Source organism: Dipteris shenzhenensis, chromosome 1, assembly GCF_047967505.1.
Source record: "Dipteris shenzhenensis isolate YYH24624 ecotype China chromosome 1, Dip_SZ_1.0, whole genome shotgun sequence".
Lineage (NCBI taxonomy): Eukaryota > Viridiplantae > Streptophyta > Polypodiopsida > Gleicheniales > Dipteridaceae > Dipteris > Dipteris shenzhenensis.
Window position 1 is genome coordinate 22899895 of NC_141596.1, and position 25642 is coordinate 22925536.

Consider the following 25642-nt stretch of genomic DNA (forward strand, 5'->3'; position numbering starts at 1 on the left):
GACGCTGTAAAAGCTGCTCTGTACTTAGCTTCACAGCTAGAAGTAGCAACCGTAATCTACTTTCTGCTGAACCAAGAAATGCATGAAGTACCAAGCATGAAACAGTTGCCACTATGCGACACAATCAGTATCAGTGAATCCATGTATAACAAATGAAGAATCAGCCTCATAAAGAAGGGCCAAATGCTGAGTGACTTTGAGATACCTGAAGACACGCTTTACGGCATGCCAATGGTGCCTAGAGGGACTATGCACATATCTGCTCAACTGTAAGGCAGCATATTGAAGATTAAGTCTCGTATGGCATAAGTAAATCAAGCAACCAACTGCCTAGTGAGAGAGTGACATCACATGCACCGCTGCCATCCTCAGAAGAGAAGTGAAAACCAAGCTCCAATGGTGTGGATATTGGCTGGCAATCCTCAAACTGAAAACGCTGCAAAAGCTGTCCAATATACTTGGATTGTGACATTTTGTTTGCAAGACATTCTATGGGCTGTCCATACGTGCCACTCATTCCTTGGTATGTGCCTCGTAGGCCTAGTTACAGTCAATTAGGTCAGAGTATACAGTTAGTACATGTACCACATAGGGCAGTTAGAACACTTAGTCCAGTTAGGGCATTTAGCCCTAGGGTTTTGTCATATTGGCTCCCTCTTGAGCCTCCATCCATTGTAGCAGCATTTTCATTACAGCAGCTCGTTTTTCTCCTTCTCCACTCATTTTTTAGCTTCTATTTCGCTTGCCCTAGCCAACAACCTCAACAAAGTTGAGAAGATGAACACTAGTAGGATACCTCACAAGGCCTTGGAAGCTACACAAACCAATGGAAGGCACCAAGAAAGGATGAAATGGATAGAATTATGGGGTACAACAGCTCCTGACATACCAGAGGGTGCATGTGATATCACAGGGTTAGTGACACAGAAGATGCGAACAAATTATGGCAAGACCTACGGGCAAAAATGCAATTCTACAAACAAGAAATTAACCCAATGAGAAGCAATGGGATAAATACATTGGGGAAGGCATGTCAATGTTTAAAAGGCATCTAATATGCAAAAGGTGAACCAACTCACATGAACTGAAAGTGAAAAAGGAAGGTGGGTAATACCTAGGGTTCCAAGGGAAGAAAGAATATGCAAAATCTGCCCCACAGGGGAGGTGGAAAATGCAAAGCACATACTCCTAAGTTGTCGGGCCTAAGCACACACATTAGATAAAGAACAACAAAGGCAAACTGAAAAATCTATCAGATCAGCCACTACAAAGCTAGGAAGTTATCTAAAATAAGTTTTGGAACACCAAAACAACAAGGTACTTGGACTAGCACACAAGCTAGCTCAACAAGTACTAGCTACATAGTAAGCCTGCTACCAGATGTAAAAGATCAGATCACCAGTCCCATAGATCCTAAAGGGTCTCCACAAGATCTAAATACAATGATATCATCCCAACATTGATGGAAGGATGATGATGATGATGAAGAGGTAGCAACTAACATTAAACATTCCACAGGACATGCTACCATCACTCTCAAGTCACGTACACTACGAACCTAGATTCTCCGCCGATCACATAAGTTGAAAGGGACAAAGGTGTGGATAGCTGAGGAGCTGACACGAGCTCAACTGAAGAACAAAGCGACTGAATATGCATTTGAGTCCGCTACCAATGTGGCTGAGGAAAAGGAGCTTGATGAGATGAGAGCATCATGGATCAGCAGTAGGAGTGTCCACCACGATGCGGCCAGACGAGGGGGACACACTCCACGTTCGACACGGAGAGAGACGAGCACACAGGATCAAGGTCCAATCTATCTCATCCCTTCTAAGAGGCGACCGTCAAAGACGAGGCATCACCCTTGATGTAGCCCACCGGATCGAGTAATCGAGGAGACCACGCCCTCCCCCACGTCACGAGATAGCTCGACAGACACAGATACAAGAGCTTCTCACATCTCATCAAAGTGCCACCAGGTTACCTGGATATATGGAACCTGAGCATATACTAGGAGTGCTAGCCTGGAGTGCTAGCCTTGAGCACCTGACACTCTTCTGTTACTTCGCTACTCTAGTTTTTAGCAAGGGTCTTAGTGAACCCTTTGCTTCATCCCTCAGTGGTTTGTATGAGGTACCTTTTAGATTCACACTTTGTCTCAGAGGCCCGCAAGGCCTCTCTCTCTCTCTCATGGCAGGAGGCATGGTCGATGGCCATGACTTCCATCATTTCTTTGGATCACAGACCCCTTAGGGAAGACGATGTTCCTCATATTTCATATTTTACATTTTGTATCTAGGCATTTTTGGTACTCTATTTCATTTCATTTTGTATCTAGGATTTTTGTAGCCATTTTTGGCATCTTAGCTGTATTACGATGAGGCCACCTAGTTGGCGCATCGTTGATGATGTATTTTCCTTTCGGATGATTTTGTGTCCCATAGGCCATGTATGGCCTTCCGTGGACCTTTAATAAAATTTCTTTCTTTCTTTCTCTCTCTCTCTCTCTCTCTCTCTCATGGCAGGAGGCATGGTCGATGGCCATGACTTCCATCATTTCTTTGGATCACAGACCCCTTAGGGAAGACGATGTTCCTCATATTTCATATTTTACATTTTGTATCTAGGCATTTTTGGTACTCTATTTCATTTCATTTTGTATCTAGGATTTTTGTAGCCATTTTTGGCATCTTAGCTGTATTACGATGAGGCCACCTAGTTGGCGCATCGTTGATGATGTATTTTCCTTTCGGATGATTTTGTGTCCCATAGGCCATGTATGGCCTTCCGTGGACCTTTAATAAAATTTCTTTCTTTCTTTCTTTCTCTCTCTCTCTCTCTCTCTCTCTCTCTCTCTCTCTTTGTGTGCCGGCAGCTCCTCACTGCCCCCGTTCATAGCTTCGTGCTCGTTCTCGTGCTTTGCAACTCCTCGCTACCGACACATGATTCGCACAGCCCCTGCTCATATCAGCAAGTGATTGCGCGCATCAACAAGTGACTGGCACAATCGCTGCCAGCACATGGTTCGCACGGCCCCTACGAATCTACCTCGCGACCCCCGTGTGTAGCCTCGAGACACCTGCGTGTAGCAGCAAGTGAGACACTACATCTCGTCCTCACCCCTACGCTCAACCCTGGATACATCTGCGCAGCATCACATTCAGTCTTCAAAGACACGTACGAGACCTCACGTCCAGCCTCAGAGACAATCGTGTGACCCCCGTGTGCAACCTCGAGACACCTATGTGACATCACAATCAACCTCAGAGACACCTACGCGACCCCACGCCCAGCCTCAGAGACAATCATGCGACCACCATGCCTACTCCTGAGACAACTGGACACCTGCTTGAGAACCAGTCCGACTACAATAATTCGTAAACTAAGAAACGTACCTAGCAGTCATCAACGAACCTCTTCTTCGTCACCTGTGTGCAGTCGAGATTCCTGTGCCGAGGACAAGCATTTACATCCACACAGAACTTCAAGAAGCGCGGGAAACATGGGGTCATTTCAGACCCCTTTCAAGTTGAACAAACACCCAGGCCTAAATACTCCTTTTGGGAAAGTGTATGGCACCAAGAATAGCAAGAAAATGGACATGCTCATGAACATGTTCAGCGAGTTACAAGCTGAGAATTTCCAGCTCCAAAAAAATGTCATGCAACTCCAAAGAAGAGTGGATGCCCTCGAGAACATAGTGGATAATGGATGCCAACAGATGCAAAAGTTTATGCAAACCACACCTGTCGAACGAGATGCAAAAGAATGTGCAAGAAGGGAAGAAGTGGACTGAAATAGTCTCCAAGAAAGATGCCAGTGCAGAACATGTTTAAGAGCCATCGGAATCAGCTCAAGTACCGCCACGTCCCTCAACCCCAAATCAAGAGGATGCCCATAAATAGAGAGAAAGAGATAAGAGGTCTTAGAACATTGTTATCCGTGGTCTACCGAAGATGGATAAGGAAACCCCTTTGGCTCTAGCCAAAGAGGTGACTGAATTTTTTTCAGAACACTTTGCAATGCCTGAAGTGACTGTATATGCAGCCCACCGCGTAGGGAAAGCACAAGAAGACAAGCCCAATAAAAGGGCTATCGTGTGCACTATAGCAGATCCACGGAAAGGGGAGATTATCTTGGATAGCAGTAAAGTGTATCTCAAAGGCACACCTTTCTATGTCAGTGAAGACCGTACCCCCAAGCAGCAGGAAGTGCAAAGAAAACAATACACGGAAAGACTAATGAGACAAGGAAAGTTGCCCCAAACACAAGATGGGGGTCAAAATGCAAAATAGGGATTTGTGACCCATGGGAAACGCAAATGCCTACAAGTCATGGTTTGCCTTGGCATAAAAGGGTAAGCATAAATGTCTTCATTCACGATGCAGACATCATCCTTTTAGGAGAGACTTGGGAAAGTGAAACATGCAAGATCCCAGAGACACCTGGATATGTGGTGCACTCAATATACCAAAGGCAAGTGGGGAAAAGAGGACAAGGAGGTGTTGCATGCATGGTACAAGAAAAAGTCAGCCTCCATAAAGTGGACAAATACAAAAGATACATGTGGCTGAAAATAGAGCTTGGTAAATGCCATGTCTTTCTTGCAGGCTGCTACATACCTCACCATGAGTCACCCTTTTACAACAGACACGGAGTGGACCCTAGTGATGCGTTTAAAGCACTATGTCTTGATATGGCTGAACTCAGAGAAAAGGGTCAAGTCATAGTTATGGGAGACCTTAATGCAAGAATTGGTCACCTACAGTTTCAGCCCATCACACATGATGAAATGGATAAAGAATCAGTCATAGAAGTGGACAACATGTCGCAGAGAACATCCGAGGATGACGCCATCAACACACAAGGCAGAGCACTCAGATGCATGAATAATGGGCTGCACATGCCAGTCTTGAATGGAATGCAATTATTCCCCAACACCCACAAGATGACGTGTATCTCAGCTAGCGGAGGACAGAGTGTGCTAAATTATGCCTTAATACATGTGGACACTATACCTGTTATCAAAAGCTTCAACATAGGGATGAAATATCCGGAATCGGACCATCTCCCAATATGGTTGGATCTTGACATACACATTGAACATAGGGAGCATAAATTTTCAGCACATGCAGGAGGTTTCAAAGTAGACCCAGACAAACACCAAGATTATGCAGACACTTTGGATGCAAAGCTGAGAACAATGACCAGCCCTAGCTGGACAGCCCTGTGGGAAGCAATACTTGCCTCAGCCACACAAACCTTTGGAGCAGCATCTACAAGAAAAAAGAAACAGGTCAAAGGGTTACCACACAAGAAATGGTATGACGAGGAATGTAAACAACTGCGCAAAGAGCTGAAATACATACTGGATGCAGACAGGCATAAACAATTGGAGAAGACATACATGCCCTCACAAGGAAAAAGAAAAGAAAATATATTCTAGAAAGAGAGAAATCTGATTTGATTACTTTCATAAAAAATCCAAGAAAAGGCTGGAAACAAGTGAAAGGTAGACGGAAATAGGTAACAGGGAATATATCAGATGCAACCATGCTAGATTATGTTACCAAGTTGTACAATCATGCACATGCCACTGAAATGGGGAAGGAGGATCTGTCGGTCACATGTACTTGTCCTTTTACCTTTGAAGACATTGAAGCTGGACTAAAGAAGATGGCTAATGGCAAAGCCTCAGATCACATGAAGATACAGGCTGAATTTGTGAAATGGACAGGAGACCGAGCAAGAACACGGCTCTCACATCCTAACATGTGCTCTACACCATGGTTTTCCTCAGGAATGGCAAGAAAATTGGGTCCAGCCTTTACACAAGGGTGGAGACAAAAATTCAGTCACAAATTACAGAACTATAATGGTCAGCTCTACATTGGCCAAGCTCTTCAGTATGGTGCTTGAAATGAAAATCAGCTCATGGGAAGAAGAGGCCCAGAAAAGGGCCACTGGACAAGCAGGCTTTTGCAAGGAGCACAGGACAGCCGACCACCTTATTACCTTGAGAGTCCTCATGGATGAGTGCAGATTGAGGACGCACTTTATTTTGTTGCTTTGTGGATTTCAAGAAAGCATAGAGGACTATAGAAGAGAATGCAAGCAATAGGAGTCCCATTGGCCTTGAGAGTAGGCATCTCTCATATCTATGAAAAGGTATTATGCTGACTCAAACAAGCACAGGGTATGTCCGATGTATTTGAGGTAATATGGGAGTTAAGCAAGGCTACCCTCTATCACCTACCTTGTTTGGAATATGCATTGATCAACTGGAGGAACTCATCAATGAATTTGCAACAAAGGAAGGGTTGCAAGGACCGCAATTGGGATTATGGACAGTGCTATTGTTGCTATACGCAGATGATGTAGGCTTTTTTGCATACGATCTGGACTCTATGCACAAACTTTTACAAGCGCTCAAGACTTTCTGTAGGGAAAGTGGGCTGCAAGTGAATGTCGGAAAAACAAAGATGATGGCAGTCTGTACCAATCAGCCAGAACATCCCCCTGAGATCACCTTTGATGGACAGATTATTGAGTATGTCAGCACCTTCAAATACTTAGGGGTTGATATCCCGGCAAATCACAGATGGTGGCAATGTATACACATAAGGATGGACACTGGCTGGGGGAAGTACTACCAGTTTGAGAATGACTACAGGCACACTGACACCAGGAACTGGAAAATTCAAAATGTTTTGTTTGATGCATATGTAGTACAGACAGTATTATATGGAGTGGAAGTATGGGGAGGCATATTTCAGCCTCTACATGGAATGATATTGAGAAAATGCAAAAGACTTTCTTACAGCGACACCTTGGTGTCAAACCCACTACTCCATACTCAGTACTTCTGTTGGAAACAGGAAGGAGGCCGATTGAATTTCATGCACTGATCAGAGTTATGCAATACCTAATAGAGGTGCAGCAAATGCAACCTGATAGGTTGCCTCATAAAGCATGGAATGCCAGCACAAAGCTTCAAAAGAACCACAAAAGTAAGATCATCTATACAGGATGGGCAACCGACATAAGAAAATGGTTCAGCAGATGGAAAGTGGAAGCATATTTGACCATGCAGCCTGAAAAGGTCACCATGCAAGAGTTTCAACTGTCTTTACTGAGCACTTTGCAAACTCACTGGCTGACAAGTGAAAAGAAGGTAAAGCTGGAATATTACCAAGACAACATAAATCCCACATGTTGGTCTACATACATGTCCATAGAGACTCATGCTCAGCCTTATATTAGCACACCTATCCCCCTTCTATATCGTAGAAACATAGCCAGGTTTCGTACCAAATCTCATACATTTGCAATTGAGAATGCATCAGCCCAGACATGCTAGAGTCTGTACCCTTTGTGACAGGCAGAGAGTTGAGACGGAGGCAAATGTGGCTCTACAGTGCCCCCGATATGCACATATTAGGGAGGACTACCAACAAAACTGGAGGACTCCGCTCAGCTGACATCAGTTCTCTCTACCTCTCCGGCAGCATTGGGATCTTTTGTCACTCGTCTTTTTACCTGGCGTCAGGAACTCATAGACTCCTGACCCCTCTCCTTGAGGAGACTCTATTTTACATTGTATTGAGACGGGTCCTATGGGTCATTTTTGGCCCCCCGAGGACGTTAATAGACTCTACTTCTACTTCTCTCTCTCTCTCTCTCTCTCTCTCTCTCTTTAATAGGCACATGTTCTTTTGACATGTCTGCGATATGAGCATCTAAGAGAAGATTTCAGCAATGTCACGCAGCATCACAACAGTTTGGAGAGCTTGCTTTCCCATCCTCACCTCGCAGCCTTGGGCAATTACATTACCAAGGTCCTTGCATACCGTGACCAATGTATTACACAGGTAGCAACATGCTAGCTGTCCACTCCACCCTTCTTCAAAGAAGGAGACTTTTTGTAACATTCCATTGGGTCCCATGGGTCGATTTCAGGCCCCTAGAGGACGATAATAATAGTTTCTTTCTTTCTTTCTTTCTCTCTCTCTCTCTCTCTCTCTCTCTCCCCCTCTAGACTACCACTTATGGGTGCTCACAAAATCGGGGCTAATGTCAAGACTAATTTAAGGGTCTCATAGGATAATTGGCATTGTTAGATGGGGCATTCCAGACTTTCACTTATCTATACAGAGTGCACGCATACGGCTCATGTACCACAGGGCAACACAGGCTACCTTGGCTGGCACTAGCATCTTCTATAGCACTAGCAACTCAAGGTGATCAAAGATGTTGGTACGCACACACATTCGGGTGGTTTGAGAGATTGGGTTTTCATATAGAGAGGCTGCCACCCTTCCAGTACAGCATTGACGCTCCGGAGATTCGTTTTGTTCCAAGGCAACGAATTCAACCCAATCATCCGCGAGGATCTCCTACAGCTACACACATTCAGGACATGGCTAGCATAAGGAGAGCTCCCTATGAAGCTCAGCTTCTATAGGGACCACTGCTTGCAAATTTCAGCAGAGGGTTTTATCATTCCATCAAGATACACCCAGATCCACCTACCACATTCACTCAGGATTGCCATTACGTGTGTCATCACACCCAAGGAGAGCCGCATCTGCACATTATGTGAGCGCCATGAGGTGGAGCCAGAGGAGCACTTTCTTTTCCGTTGCCCAGTCTACTATGAGATTTGTGGACAATACCATTGCCTCTTTAGAGACCGGTTCGAGGGCCTCTCCATACTCCTCCTATACCCAGACCAGAGATGCCTGGTAGCTTTTATTCACGAGGCGGTCCGACATAGAGATCGTCTTATCAGATCGAGGAGACATGAACAGAGCACAGAGTTCTTCCAGGCACAGCAGGTTGCTATCACGGTTAGCAGAAGAGGCAAAGACCCTAAGACCGAGATGTGACACACCATGCAGAGGACGAACACACAAATCACACTCACTAACATCTCCTCTCTCTTTAGGCATGGGAGGCAGCCGACTGAGCTTACAGTGGCGCTCGTTAGGACACGACAGGTTACTCATCCAGATAGCAGACAACGATCCATTACTGGCTTCCTGCCAACACTGCCTAGTCTGCCCTCGAGTGTATCTTGATGTTCTATTTGCCTATTTTATTGTATTGTATTGGATCAGACGGTGTCTCCACATGAGGATGATGATGCCAGGATGGTTGTTTACGTTTTTTGATAGACTATGTCTACATTGTTTTCTAGCATAGGTTAGGATGCTCGCTTAGTAGCACCACCCTTTTGCTAGCTGTATCAGGGTTTTCTTCAGTCTCATAGACCCATCGGTCTTTAGCATACTTTAATAATCTCTCTCTCTCTCTCTCTCTCTCTCTCTCTCTCTCTCTCTCTCTCTCTCTCCCCCCCCCCCCCCATTGTGTGTTTCTCTCCGCTCATCCCCTCCGCCTCTCCGCTCATCCCCTCCGCCTCTCCGCTAGCCTCACTCGCTCAGCCCCTCTCGATAGCCTCTCCCGCTAGCCCCTCCCTCAGCCTCTCTCTCCCGCTAGCCCCTCCGCTCAGACTCTCCACCTCAGCCTCCCTCACCCGCTCAGCCTCCCCACCTCAGCCTCGCTCACCCACTCAGCCACCAACGCCGCCGCCACAACAGCAACCAGCAATCACCGCCACCAGAAGTCACCATCCGCCTCAACAAGGGACACGTAACCCCAGGGTTTGCGCTGAGCCCCAAATGTTACGAAAATTATATTTCTGATATATCTTGCTTTGGACATTATTATTTTAGTCAAGTGTGACTATGGCAAAGTACTCCATAGGAGCGCACCGGACGCGGCGGGGGTCCTAGTGGATACTTTGTGTGGTTAGTTGGAATGCCTAACTAGCTTGTGTTTTGCCCTGCTAGATGGTCGGTATAGATGGTCGGTATTGTGGGTGATTCCATGTTAATACTGATGTCACTAGTGTTATTGGTGTTGTGCTTGATTATTGTGCTTTGAGTGTGGTTATGTTGGGATCGGTTGATTCGGTACTAACTCCAATCCTCACTATGAGTTCCATCACCTATACTCAAGCCGCCAATTACATTAGTTATTAACAATCGATTGAGGGTACCGATCGAGGTGTTGCACAGCACAATTTATATGGCCATGGGCCAATTTTGTATTTGCTTTATTATTGCAAGTTTGAGCAATATATTTTGTAATGGACATAATTCATTTTTGAGCCCTAAGATGGCTATGTAAAGCAAATCCCTCATTTTAGAAGAGAGGGATAATTTTGTCTCCTTGGTGCTTTTATGAAATATCATAAATACTCTAGATGAGGAAGCGGGAGCCATTCATCTAGGGGGGCGAGATTATACCCAGTCTGCTGTCGCTTTCGTGGTGTGGTTGTGTTCTTCTTCTCCAATTGATTAAGTGGTGAATTTGTGTGGAAGATAATTATCTTTTGGTTTCACCAAAACCCAACCCTGGGGGTTAATTACAGCACGGGGCGCCTGAAATGATGCAGGCTACTGTGGATGGGGATGCCAAGACACCTGTGGCCTTCCCCAAGATCAAGACACTCCTCTCGACCCCGACAAAAGCACTATATTCCTCCGTTGCAGCTCTCCCCTCGCCTCCCCCCTATGTGTAGGCAAAGACGCCGTCCCCATATGCAAAGAACTATCTACAGCAAAAGAGAATGGTAAGCATGATAGACCTGCAAGAGCATATTTGTTACTTACAGCAGGAAATCCGTGAGCTCAAGCTCAAACTTGCAGCTTTAGAGAGGAAAACAGATGCATGGGAAACACAAGGAAAACAGGAAATTATTCATGAAGTACTGCAGATATACAATACAGCAACACCCACACCACAGATGGTGACTAAAGTCCAAGACCTGGTCACAAGTCAGCTCCAATCAGTAAAACAGGAAATTACAGCAACACTGGACACTAAAGTTAACACATTGGATGTGTATGAAGAAGTACAAGAACAGGAAAAGAGGGTGGCTAATACACGACTCGTACACATAGGGGGGCTACCAGAGGGCTGGTTTGAAGGAACTCAAAAGGAAAAACTGGAAAATATCATGGAAAGAACCCCACAACTAGAATGGGATGCTGAAGACGTAATAGTTGTTTTACAGAAGGGGACACAAGCCAAAGTATACTTCCAGAACAAGATGAAAAGAAGCAAGATTCTTAAGCAAACCAATAAGCTGAAAGGCACTAAAATATGGATAGCGGAGGAGCTCACCCCAACTCAGCTCAAAATGGAGGCCACTGAATTGGCTAAAGTGAAGGATGCTCGAAAGGAAGGAAAATGGGCTGTTTACAGAGATGGAAAAGCACTTATAAGAGACTTCAAATCCAAGCCTAAAGACTCTCAGTCTTAAACTGATGTAATGCAAGCCGATTATCATTGGTAGTAGACTATAGTAGACTATTGTTAACCTATAATAACTTTGTGAGTGCTATATGCACTCACGAGATTCTCAGTCTATAACAGATGTTTTGGTGTTCACCTTTTGGTGTGTGTTTGTCCCATAGGCTCGTGAGGTCTCCTGAGGACGTTAATCTCTCTCTCTCTCTCTCTCTCTCTCTCTCTCTCTCTCTCTCTCTCTCTCATCAGGTTTTTCTTTAGTCTCATAGACGCATCGGTCTTTAGCATACTTTAATAAGCTCTCTCTCTCTCTCTCTCTCTCTCTCTCTCTCTCTCTCACACACACACACACACAAATCTGGCACACTCATGCACCCACACTGTATGACATTCCTCACCAGCCGCTCCTGACCTCTCACACTCACCTCATTCTACTTCCTACACTCTTTTCACCAAGGGAAGTGTCAAAGATGCAACATTGAAGCTTCATAATGGTCGAGCAAAAGATCATGAGGAACTATGCACTCAGTTTATTGCATATGGGATAAACACCCTAGCCTTGAAGCTCTTCAATGATGCAGTCTGTCTTGGCTTTCCACACACCTGGACACTTAACACCATCACACTCATTCACAAGGCAAGGGGATCCCATGAAACAAGAAAACTACAGGACCACCATGATTGGGCATGTCATGCCCCAGATATATGTATCAGTACTGGACACAAAGGTCAGCCGGTTCGCAAAGATGCAGGGACTCAGAGCAGAGGATTCAATGCTCTCCTTTACAAGTTATATAAATTCTCTTAAGGGATCTAATTCCGTAACATTATCATAGGTAATAAAGTATTGATTGTTTTTAGTGTGATTTGCACTGCCTTGCATTACTTTCTCTCACAAGAAGTTAGTTTCTGCTTAGAAGTTTTCCTAAACCATCCAATGTTTGTTTGTGTGAGAACGGTTTTTATATCATGTAAAATATTATTACAAATACAAGCATGTTTTGTCATTGCTATAGGCTTGACTCCTGAGGATCCCAAGAAAAAAAGCCTTACCCATTCAGGAATGTCACAGTGTAATTTCCATTTTTCAACTAAGTAAGAACTAAAAGGAAACCCTGGAAGACACAACCTGCACAAGAAAGTCAATTAGAAGAATTAGAAGCAGCTACAAAAATGCCATCATAAAGTGTGCATAACACGAGAAAACATGATTGCCAACAATGCTAAAGCAATAATGCAAGTAAGGTCTGGTCTCCTATTAGTCCCTAGGTCCAGAGCCTAAAATAAACAAAATCATACTAACATCAACCCTCACTTTAAAACTGTGGAAATTTGCATTAAATTTAAAAGTAATTCTAGGGGAACATAATTTCCAGCCATCAATGTGATCAAGGGATATTCAAAATTCATGAGACCTTGACTTGTGAAGCAAGCCAGTACATATTCCAGCAATGTTGTAATTTGTCGACTCATCCATACTTCACATATCTACATCCAGGAACATTTCTTCCCCCTTGAGAAAGAATTTTCTGACTACTCGAGTAGGCCATGCTACCTTTTTCAAGGCTTCAATAGGTTTTAACATACTTAAACTTCATATACATGTTTTTTATAATCTATAATTTCAAAATTCAAACCTTATATGGGTCCATATGACTTATGCCAATTGACTTGAGTACTTGGAGGGTCGGAGCTTGTATGAGAAATTTATGTTAATTTTTGGGCAAATTTATCAAATTTTGAGCTGAAAATCTTAGCCCAGGCAACTTGGAGAAGGCTTTCGATTCGCCATTGGGCTATTATTGGCCCCTAATTTTTTCATTGCCTGCAAGCTTTAATATCTTCATACACAGCACTTAAGTCACCAATGAAGCCCAGGAGCAAACGAGCATCCTCCCCCTTTGAACAACGCTTATAGGAAATGCCAAAAAGGCACCCTCCCTCAGGCATACCATAATTGGCTGCCATGCATCATGTCCCAAATGAGAGCTTCATTTTGATTTACATCCTTTGTCAAAGCATTTGAACCTTCAACCCCCTCATCATACACAATTGAAGTGCTCCTTCACTTTCTCACATTCAACCACATCATCAACCCCCTTTTTCTCCTCCACTAAAGGTGAAGGCGACATAGTATCAACACAATTTATCACTAGAAAAATCAGTTTACACATCCTGCCATGTCACGACATTCAACCACATTTTGTAACTTCCATTCTTTCTTTTCACCAAAGAACAGTGCTTTACCAAAAGACATCTTCCCCTTCTTCAAAACATACCTTTGGAACTGCGGTAACAATGCATCCACAAAGCACTTATGCCACTTGAAAAACATGCTCCCCTCCTAACTGTTTTTTTTGTTGGGGAGTTCTTATACTTTCCATTGAGCATCCTTGTTTAAGAATGTATACATTAGCAAACTTTTAAAAGTACCCAAGATAGAACCACTTCAGAGTTTACTGCTCTTCAAGCTTAACATTGAATGGAGTGAGAGGTCTGCTGCTCTGTCCCCCAGCCTGAAACTTGGGGCAGTTGCTGAATTTCTTCAAGTGATCATCCTTTTCTCAAGTGATCATCCTCCTAACTGCAAAGAAGACTCTTGCAGCTAAAAACTGATCAACCAAGGCGTTAGGCAAGGCATCCAACCTACTACTCAACCAAGGCGTTAGACAAGGCATCCCAACTACTACTCTTGCAGCTTAAACTGCTCAACTAAGGTGTTAGACAAGGCATCCCAGCTACTACTCTCTATCAGAGGTAGAGACCTGTACAAAATAAGTGCACTATCTATGAGTACAATGGACAGCAACAATGATGAGCAAGAGTGAGAGTGAGCAAACGTAAGTGTACTGAATATTAGACTGAAATACAGTGAAGTACAAAGAGAAAGTGAGGGGTTTTGTTTAAGTGACAAAACCCTATCCTATCCACTAACCGTAGTTAGAGATTGGACTGTGGTTAGGGGGGAAAACCTCAACGCCCCCCTGCAGTGCCAATGTGGTATACAAGGTAGCGATCAATCACCAAAAGGAGATAAGTTTAGGGCACTACGAAATGCCTAAATCTTCACATCGAAGTGCTTTCCTGAAGATGTCTGCAACATTGTCATGTGTTGACACATAGATCATATTGATCTCCTCTCCCTTGCATGCAACTTCTCTCCCAGATAATGATAATGAACCTCAATGTGCTTCGTGCGAGCATGAAACACAGGATTCTTTGCCACTGCTATAGCACTCTGACTATCAGTGAGAATTGAAGAAGGACCCTCCAATAAGAGACAAAGATCAGCGAACAAACGACCCAACCAAACACAATCAACTGTCACTGTGAAAGCTGCCCTGTACTCAGCTTCACATGAGGAAGTAACCACTGTAGATTGCTTCTTGCTCAACCAAGAAATGCAAGCTTTGCCCAAAAAGAAACAATTACCACTAGTGGACTGCCTAGTATCATAGTCTCCAGCCCAATCTGAATCATTGTCTATCAGGCAGGGCCTTCATCTGCGATGTTGTTAGCCGTACAGCTCGTTGCTATACTGTATGGTTCGCCGTACAGTTCCGTACCAGTTCCTACATCAGATTCCGGCAAGAGCAAGAGCTTCTGGACACTGAGTTTGCTAATGACACGGCACTGACAGTCAGAGGAGATGCATATAGTCTTGCTACTGCTACGGACTCAATTGACAAGTTCTGCCTAGCTTCAGGGGGACTTGTCAATTGGAACAAATCAAAAGGCATCTGGACTGGAGCTCAGCAGGATACCCCAGCATGGGGAGGAGACAAAGGCTTTGTGTGGATACCCAGAGGCACCTCCACGAGATATCTAGGCTTCCAAGTTGGTATTGAGGTGTCCCCGACGCAACAGTTTGCCCCAGTTCTTGAGAGTATCCAAAGGAAGCTAGCCTACTGGAGTACGGCTAGACTTTCTTTGGCTGGAAGAGCGCTAGTACTCAACCAGGTTCTACTAGCGACTATGTGGTACGTTGCGTCATGTTGGTGCTTTCATGCTGACTCGATTCGCCAAGTGAGTGGTGGTGATGGTTCTGAGGACACTAGGGCCAGAGTTTCATGAGATACTATCACTTTACACTCCTCGCAGGGAGGACTTGGGGCTCTTGATCCGGAGATGCAGAGCAGAGCCCTTTTAGTCAAACTTCTTGTTAGAGGTTTGACTCCAAGAGATCAGCCGTGGAAGCGGTTCCTACTCCATGGGATTCACCAGTGCACCCCCAAAGCAGCAGGCCAGTGGGTAGGTAGAGTCAGTTGGATCTTCCTGGCGGACCAGCATTCTCAGCCTTCCTCACCACTGGTAAAAAGGCTTATTCAGATCTGGGACCATTTTCGACAGCACCTCATCAGAGCAGTTCCCTCCTCCAGAGAGAAAATTGCCCGACAACCACTTTACCATAACCCCCTGGTTCGGTATCAGGGATCTTCCCCTGGTACAGAACTTAGGACTCCCTTGGCTAGATGGCATGCTCAGGGGGTTGTGACAGTTGGAGATTGGTTCAGGGGAGGTGTGGAGATGTCAAAGGAGGTGATCAGAGATAGACACGGGCCACTTCGACAAATTGCTGCCACCAAATTACTAATCATGAGAGCTATTCCTCAGCAGTGGAGGGATATACTCACAGATCCAGCCTATGTTCACCCCATCTCTACTTGGTCAGGTTGTTTTAGTGAGGCTGGGCTATGCATCGGAGTTCGTTTAGGACCGGCACCGTTTATCTATTTTGAGGTGGACTCCTCTCACAGATTGTATCCCGCTCAGCCCCTGGATCGGCAGGAGCTCCTTTGGCAGAGAGTCAGGGTCATTGGTTGCCTGGGTAAGGAATGGGCCACAGATCCTTCCAGGTTGACCATTGCAGAGGATACTAGAAGGAGACTTTGGATTTTTCAGGATCGACCTCTTGCGGAGCTTGACTGGGACCCAAGTGAGTGGGCATGGCCTGCTCCAGTGGCAGGCGATCGTCCTCTTTCCTTTTTCCAGTACTCGACGAGGGTAGGTTACAGGCTTCAGCAGAGAGACTCTCATCACCAACCATCTGCCTCCCAGCATTGGCGCGCATAGGGACTTACTGCAAAGCTCTTGCTGAGCTACTGGACTCACTTTTGGGGCATCAGTAGAGCTAGGAAAGTCTCCTACTTTCTTTAGCTCACTATACATAGAGGCATACCTGTGGGTACTTGGCTTCAGCAGATGGGTAGACCCTCCTTGTGTATGCGTTGTCAGCTTGCAGAGGAATCTAGCAAGCATTGTTTATGGAGCTGCCCCAGCTCTAGAGTGGTCTGGACAGGTATCTTCAGGTTGTTCTCACATGTTACATCCAAGTCCTTTCTCATGATGTGGGGCGCTGCCCTTTGAGGGAGAGGATCTGGAGCCTTTAGTCTCTTTGAGTCAGAGCCAGGAGACCACGGTTTCTTCATGCAGCGTCGCTAGAGACAGGGTTCCACAGAGGCCAGCATCATGGAGCCACAGGATTTGCTTTTGGTACCTGTACCAGCTCAAGATTCCCTGCCTACTTCAGCTGCAGGGTCAGCCTGGGAGGTCATTTCCAGCATTACCCTATGGTGGATATGGTGTTCGCGATGTTCTTTTGTCCTTGGGAGCCATTTATGCACGGAGGCTGACACTCGCTTCCATTTGGATGGAGATTATCTTCACTCTCAGGAGTCAGTGAGAGCGGTGTACAGGCACCACTTTGGCAGCTCGTGGGACACTTATATCCTTCATGAGGACATGGGACTGCTCCTTGTTTTTTCATTTGACCCCTTTTGGGATGTCGTGGCATTTTAGACCACCACCATGGCTTTTTTGCCACATTGTTGAGGCTAGGAATAGAGTACTTTCTCTCCCACCTGTTGTATGATTTGTTTTGAATGGAATATATCACTCTTTTACTCGAAAATCTGAATCACTGTAAGCATCCATCTGCAAGTCACCCCCTGGGAAACAACAAGCCATAAGACTTTGTGCTTTGCAAATAACGGAAGATGCATTTTACAGCCTACCAATATGTTGTCTTTGGGCTGTGCATATATCTCCTCACGTACTGCATACTGAATATCGGGCCGTGTATTGCACAAATAAATGAGGCATCCAACAGCCTGGCTGTAAAGTGTGACATCCACTGATTCACCTGCATCATAGATAGTAAGCTTCAGCCCCGGCTCCATGGGAGTGGCTATAGGCTTACAAGCATGCATGTTGAACCTATCCAAGAGCTTCTGCACATACTTGGATTGAGACATAACGATGCCATGCTTGTCTTGTATAAACTGGATCCCCAAATAAATATTTGACATGCCCAAATCTGTTGTTATGCATATCAGTGTTGGGGGAAACACCTAGATGCTTTATGTGACCAGTGGAGCTTTGGGAAAGCGGTGTATGCACTAAAATCTTCAAAAATTGGCTTCCAGTCAAGGGGCTTTTGCCTCATTCAAGTTCTAAACTGTGTAACACAGTTATAGAGGCAAGAGAAAGTCTAATTCTGACAGTTTTGGACAGTTATACAGTCAATTTCTGTTGCTGTACTAGAAAGTACAGTCAGGTACTGTCCGGAGTCAACTTTTGGACTGTAAACAGTCACTTTACTGAAGTTTAAAGTGCATAAAATAGTGCTGTTTTCACTGTTACAGCAGGGACATACATTGTGTCAAATAAAGGTACTGCTGTACTGTACTACAGAGCATCAATTAATGCATTAAGTATTGCTGTTCTGGATCTGCAGCAGGCAGGAAACAGACAGTATTTACTGTTAAGTGGGAGAAAGTTGCAGGTCCTGTGTTCCATTGCAGGAATTAACTTTTGAGCACAACTACAAGTGCATCTGTGCACTTAGTTTGCAGGGAGTCAGGCACCCAAGTGTGGGTTATATTTCTTGCTGATTGTAATGGCTTCATCCTCGGAATCTTCTCTTCTCAATATTAAAAAGTTGCAGGGTGCTGCTAACTACCCCATATGGAAAAAGATGGTCCTGAATGTGCTAATTCTCAGGCAGTTTCATGCTCCTATTATACACAAAGGTGTGAAGCCCACTGGCACAACTGATGATGCTTGGGCACTAGCTGATCTGTCAGCAAAGTCCATAATTGAATTGTCACTCCATGAGAGTGTTGTTTGGAATGTGGATGGTGAAAAAACAGCCTCGGGTGTGTGGAAAAAGCTACAGGACACATATGAGCAGCAAAGTGTAGCCACAAAGATATATTGGTTGCGCAAGTTCTTCAATCTGAAGATGAAGGAAGGGACCTCCATATATGCACATCTAAATGAGTTTAATTTAATTGTCACTCAACTTGCAAATCAAAAATATGTGGTGGATGAGGAAACCAAGGGTATGGCACTCTTGATCTCTCTTCCTGAAAGTTGGGATACATTCACCACAGCTGTAACAAATGCAAATACTTTCATAAGTTTTTCAGATATCACAGGGCTGATTTTGCAAGAAGAGCAGAAGCTGAAAGCTCAAGATGCAGTAAAGCCTAACAATGCCTTAAATGCAAGGGGGAGAAGTCAGCAAAGAGGCAAATCTCAAGAAAGGGGAAAAGGGAGGAGCAAGTCCCGCTCCAACAAAGATGTTGAGTGCTACTACTGTGAAAAAAAGGGACATACCAAAAAGCAGTGCTTTAAACTGAAAAATGATAAGAGAGACAAAGCCAAAAACACTGATGCGTCAGATGCAAAAGCAATTGTACCAGTAAGCAATGGCAAGAGCAGTGTGAAGATTGAAGAGCTTCATTCTACACATGGTTATGACAGTGAGGGAGAGGTTCTATTTCTCTCTACTTTGGATGCTCATTCTCTCCATGCAGGAGATTTTGCAGACATGCACTCTTGGATCATTGACTCAGGTGCCTCATTCCATGTTACACCTTACAAAGAATTGTTTGTAAGGTATGCAGCAGGCAGTAATGGAGTCGTTTTTCTAGGGGATAATCATGCATGCAGTATTGTCGGTGTTGGAGATGTCAGGCTTGTATTTGCTGATGGTACTCAGCTTATGCTTCACAATGTCAGGCATGTACCCGAAGTCAAGAAAAATCTGATTTCTACTGGCATGTTGGATGACGAAGGTTTTGTGACCAGCTTTGGTCATGGTTTCTGGAAGGTCACCAAAGGTGCCCTGGTTGTTGCCAGAGGCTCTAAGGTTGACACAATGTATACTCTCCATGCTAAAGTATGTAATCATGCTGATATTCATGCCACCGAGCTGCCGAATATTTCTATGTAGCATAGCCCGATGGGACATATGAGCATAAGTGGAATGGAGCAATTGGCTCGCCTTGGCTACTTACCGTCTCTTAAATTTTCTGATTTAAAGTTTTGTGAGCACTGCATATATGGTAGACAGTTACAGTATCCTCATAAAAGGAGATTAAGACATAAAGATGCTCAACTTGAGCTTGTGCATACAGACGTGTGTGAGATGCCTAGTCCTTCACTTGGAGGTGCACGGTACTTTGTCACATTTATAGATGATTCCACAAGGAAGGTGTGGGTGTATCCTCTTCGATTGAAGAGTGATGTCTTTCCAGTGTTCCAGAAATGGCTTGCTATGGTTGAGAACCAAACAGGCAGAACACTGAAGGCTTTGCGGTCAGATAACGGTGGGGAGTATATGTCTAATGCATTCAATGCATTTTGTGATGCTAGAGGTATTAAAAGAGAACTCACTGCTCCTTACAGTCCAGCGCAAAATGGCACTGCAGAGCGTATGAATAGAACCATACAGGAAAAGTCCCGCTCTATGATGTCACATGCTGCTTTACCTCATGGATTTTGGGCTGAGGCTGTAAAAACAGCAGTACACCTCATCAATAGGTCACCAAATAAAAGACTAGATGGCAGAGTGCCAGAGGAGCTTTGGACAGGAAAACCTCCTTCCTATAAGCACTTGAGGGTCTTTGGCTGCACTGCGTACGTGCATATACGCAGAGAAGATTGCAGCAAGCTTGATCCTAAGTCTCTTAAATGCATTTTTCTTGGATATGGTGATAGTGGTGAGATGGGTTACCGCCTATGGGATCCTGTGAATAAGAAACTAATACGCAGCAATGATGTCTTATTTGATGAGTCATGTATGTTTAAGGCAGCAGATAAGCCTTCTGATGCTTCAGAGGTTGACATTGATGACTCGGGACATCCTGTACAATTCAGGCAGGCTGCGAATCAGCCACAACAGCAGCGTAATCAGCCAATGCATGATGCTGCAGCAGGTCCAAATGGACAGCCCGCAGTGGCGGAAGATGTACTACGGGACATGCCACCTTTGGAAGACCTCCCAGGCATAATTCTGCAGCCTGATCGACTGGAACAGCCACCTGTTTTAGGTGAGCAGCAAGTTGGACAGCAAGACCAATGGGTCCGAAGGTCCACTCGACAAATGAAACCGCCAGACAGATTTATTCCAGGAGCAGATTTTATTATGCTTACAGACTGTGGAGAACCTTCCTGTTACAAGGAAGCCGTGCAAATGCATGATAAAAGGCTATGGGAACTAGCCATGAAGTCTGAAATGGACAGTCTCCATAAAAATGGTACTTGGGAATTGGTGCAGTTGCCTAAGGAAATGAAAGTACTGCCATGCAAGTCGGTGTATAGATTGAAAGTCACACTTGGAGCTAAGCCAAGGTATAAAGCCAGGTTGGTCGCCAAGGGCTTTAAGCAGGAGTATGGTGTCGATTTTGATGAGATCTTTTCTCCAGTGGTTAAGATGACCACACTCAGGATTGTACTTGCTTTGGTTGCATGTGAGAATTTGGAATTATGCCAAATGGATGTGAAGACAGCCTTTCTTCACGGTGATCTTCATGAGGAGATCTACATGCAGCAGCCAGAAGGATTTGCAGTCAAGGGCAAGGAGTCACTTATATGCAAGCTTAAAAAGAGCCTTTACGGGCTGAAACAGGCACCAAGGGAATGGTATAAGAAATTTGATACCTTCATGAAGTCCCAAGGTTTCAGGAGAAGTGACGACGATCACTGCTTATATACCAAAAGGGCTGTAAATGGCAGCTTAATCATTCTCATTTTATATGTGGATGACATGCTTATTGCTGGTAAAGCTCGTAAGGAGCTTGATGACCTTAAGAAAAGATTGCATGAGGCCTTTGATATGAAGGACCTTGGTGATGCAAATCACATACTGGGAATGCGGATACGGAGAGACAGAGGACAGCATTTGTTGTATTTGTCTCAGACCGAATATATTGGCAAAGTATTGCACAGGTTTCATATGGAGGGGGGGAAGACCCTTAGTTCTCCATTGCCTCCATATGTGAAACTCAGTGCAATGGACAGCCCACACTCAGATGCTGATAGGGCTGAAATGGCCAAGATTCCGTATGCTTCAGCTTGTGGCAGTCTCATGTATGCCATGGTTGCTACCAGACCTGATATTGCATTTGCAGTGGGAGTGGTTAGCAGATATATGGCAAATCCAGGCAAGAAGCATTGGAATGCAGTGAAAGGTATCATGAGATACCTGAAGGGCACACAGGAGTTGTGCATATGCTTTGGCAAGCGAGATGCAAAGGTGCATGGTTATGTGGATTCAGATTTTGCTGGTCATCCAGATAACCGGAAGTCTACTACCGGTTATGTTTATACATTCACTGGAGGTGCAGTGTCATGGATGTCAAGGATGCAGCAGTGCATAGCCTTGTCTACCACGGAAGCTGAATATATTGCAGCCACAGAGGCATGCAAGGAGGCCTTATGGTTATCTCGGCTAGTGGGAGACTTGGGCATTACAGGTGATATTCCATTGTTGCATTGTGACAGTCAGAGTGCTATTCAGTTGGCACACAATCCTGTCTTTCATGCAAAGACAAAGCACATTGATGTGAAGTATCACTTCATCAGGGAGGTAATAGATGATAAGCTGATTCAGCTTGTCAAGATTCACACAGATGATAATCCAGCAGATCTGTTGACAAAAGGCTTGCCTGCAGAGCGGTTTGCACATTGCCGACAGTTGATGGGTATAGGTTGAGCCTCATTTATTTTTACTTAAGGGCATATTGCCTTTAAGTGGGAGGTTGTTGGGGTAAAGGCACTATGGCCACCCAAGTACAGTTAGTACTTTTATTTGTTAAGTACACTAAGTACGGTGTACTTAGTGTTGTAACCTTATCCTTTCATATAAAAGGTTGACTGTGTGCTAGGGGAGGTATACACATACTTTCAATTATCCCCACACTCCCTGTGTTGTGTGTGTGTCAATGTGCTCTACTCTACTTCTCAGCTCACTCTCTCTCTCTCATCTGCCTTCCTGCATAAGTACTCCACCAACACTGTTGCCGCTTGCAAAAGGCTTTCGCAAGTCTAGCAAAATGATAACAAGATCAGAGCATAGCTTTTCTTTCAGCTCATTGAATGCTACAATTTCTTTCTTCCCCCAATAGAAAGGCACTGCCTTCTTCTGCAAAGCATGTAAGGGTGAAGCTATCTCAGCAAAATGGCGTATGAAGCACCTGTAGTATGAACACAAGCCAAGAAAACTACAGGCTTCATGTAGGTTCTTCAATGGAGGCCAATTCTTAATTGCCTCTATCTTGGCAAGGTCCACCATCCTTACTCCATCCCGTTAGATGATGTGTCCCTAGAAATGGATCTCTAGCATGAAGAACTCACTCTTTTTAGTGTTGACCAGCAACTCGTGTTTCCTGAGCTCTACAAATACAATTGCCAAGTGTTGCCTATGCTCCTCTTCATCTTTCAAGTACACAATAATGTCATCAAAGAATGTACCCACAAACTTTTTGTGCTCTCTGAAAATGCGATCCATCATGCGATTGAAGATAGCAGAAGCATTAGTCACACCAAACGGCATGACAAGAAACTCATAAAGCCCAAAAGTAGTCATGAAGGCAGTCTTGTGTACATCTTTGGGCCTAATTCGTATCTAATGGCAACCACTCTTCAAGTCAATGCGACTGAAGATGGCTGATCCCTCTAATCGATCCAAGATGTCATCAATGCATGGAATAGGAAATCAATTCTTGATAGAGATCTTATTCAAAGCCCTATAGTCAATACACATTCTCCAAGATCCATCCTTCTTCTGCACAAGTAGCATGGGGGAACAATATGGAGAAGAGATTGGCTGAATCAGCCCCTTCTGTAGCAATTCATTCACCTGACACATGATCTCCTCCCACTGTGCCACACTCACCCTGTATGGTGGTCAATTCGGTGGAGAGCTGCCAAGAATGATGTCAATGGTATGATCTTCTGGCCTCTGGGAGTTCACAATCTCGAAACTGAAATAAACACTCAGTTTGCTGTTTTTCCAGCTTGGAGAAATTAGGTTCATCCTCTACTGGTTCCTTTTCTTTTACAAATATCAAATACGTTGAAAGATGCTTTTTCATTATGGAAGAAATCGCCGAAGCGGATACAACTGGGACTGATTCCCCTTTCATGTTTACATCTATGACTTGGGTTTTACCCCTTTATGTCAAGGTAAGCTTCTTTTCATGTGTATCAATGATAGCATGAACACGGTATATCCCCAGCAAAACATCACACTCAGGTAAAGGCATCACATAAAAATCTTCATAATCCACATATCCCTAAAGCTTCTCTATGATAGGAGTGGCAGGGGTACTAGGCTCCGGATTAGCCCTGTTGGCCTGATAAAGAGGGCCAATCTCCTTTGGTCGAAGTCCCAACTAAGCTGATGACGTTAGTGGGGATGTCATAGTAGCTAGTCCCTGCTATGCGTGATGGAGTTTATGGTTTTCAATCTTATGACTATCGTGAGATTGAAACTGCACTATGTTGTATTTTTGGAGGATGAGTTTGGGAATGTTCCTGGATTCATCTAGGTAAATGCTTCTACCAATAGAGATTTTCTATCGGCACTCCGGAGGTGAAGGGCACACTCAGCCATGATCAAAGAAGAAGGCTAATCAAAAAGTAGTCCAAAAACTCTTCATTCAAGCTACAACTGCTTGTGAAGTCTAAACGATTTCATTTTGGTCTCTCCCAAAAACGAGCATCTAAATCTAGCTGATAGGACAACGCACCATTTAAGATAGAAAGAATTATCGCAATACCAACAAGCCGCAACTTGGACGAAAACTTCACAAGGTAAAATTTGCATGTCTACTAATACAACAGAAGCATATACCTAGATGAATCCAAAAACATTCCCAAACTCCTCCTCTAAAAAAACAACATAGTGCAGTTTCAATCTCACGATAGTCACTCATAAGATTGAAAACCATAAACTCCATCACGCATAGCAAGAACTAGCTACTATGACATCCCCACTGACGTCATCAGCGCCCAACATTGAGTGTAAACCATGGTATAAAAATATGCTCTCACACATACACATCCACAACCCACACATACTTGAGCATCCATTTATACAAAGTCTTCCTACTGAGTTTCTGTCGGCACTCCGGAGGTGAAGGGCACACTCAGCCATGACGAAGGCTAGCACTAAAGGAGAAGGCTAATCAAAAAATAGTCCAAAAACTCTTCATTCAAGCTACAACTGCTTGTGAAGTCTAAACGATTTCATTTTAGTCTCTCCCAAACGAGCATCTAAATGTAGCTAATAGGGCAACGCATCATTTAAGATAGAAAGAATTATCGCAATACCAACAAGCCGCAACTTGGACGACAACTTCACAAGGTGAAATTTGCATGTCCGCTAATACAGCAGAAGCATATACCTAGATGAATCCAAGAACATTCCCAAACTCATCCTCTAAAAATACAACATAGTGCAGTTTCAATCTCACGATAGTCACTCACAAGCAGGGACTAGCTACTATGACATCCCCACTGACGTCATCGGCGCCCAACAATGGGTGTAGACCATAGTATAATAATATGCTCTCACACATACACATCCACACACCCACACATACTTGAGCATCCATTTATACAAAGTCTTCGTATTGAGTTTCTATCGGCACTCCGGAGGTGAAGGGCACACTCAGCCATGACGAAGGCTAGCACTAAAGGAGAAGGCTAATCAAAAAATAGTCCAAAAACTCTTCATTCAAGCTACAGCTACTTGTGAAGTCTAAACGATTTCATTTTAGTCTCTCCCAAACGAGCATCTAAATCTAGCTGATAGGGCAACGCACCATTTAAGATAGAAAGAATTATCGCAATACCAGCAGGCCGCAACTTGGACAAAAACTTCACAAGGTGAAATTTGCATGTCCACTAATACGGCAAAAGCATATACCTAGATGAATCCACGAACATTCCCAAACTCATCCTCTAAAAATACAACATAGTGCAATTTCAATCTCACGATAGTCACTCATAAGATTGAAAACCATAAACTCCG

At 44.3% G+C, this 25642-nt stretch overlaps 1 protein-coding gene across 2 annotated transcripts in view; it reads right to left on the minus strand.

The window, feature by feature from the left end:
* LOC147905554 (diacylglycerol O-acyltransferase 1-like) overlaps nucleotides 1-25642 on the minus strand; it is a 124109-nt gene that overhangs the window by 89095 nt on the left and 9372 nt on the right. For both annotated transcript variants that reach the window (XM_087373278.1, XM_087373269.1), the window contains exon 5: nucleotides 12370-12445. In XM_087373278.1, coding sequence (XP_087229404.1) covers nucleotides 12370-12445 — 76 coding nt within the window. The remainder of the gene's footprint in view (nucleotides 1-12369; nucleotides 12446-25642) is intronic.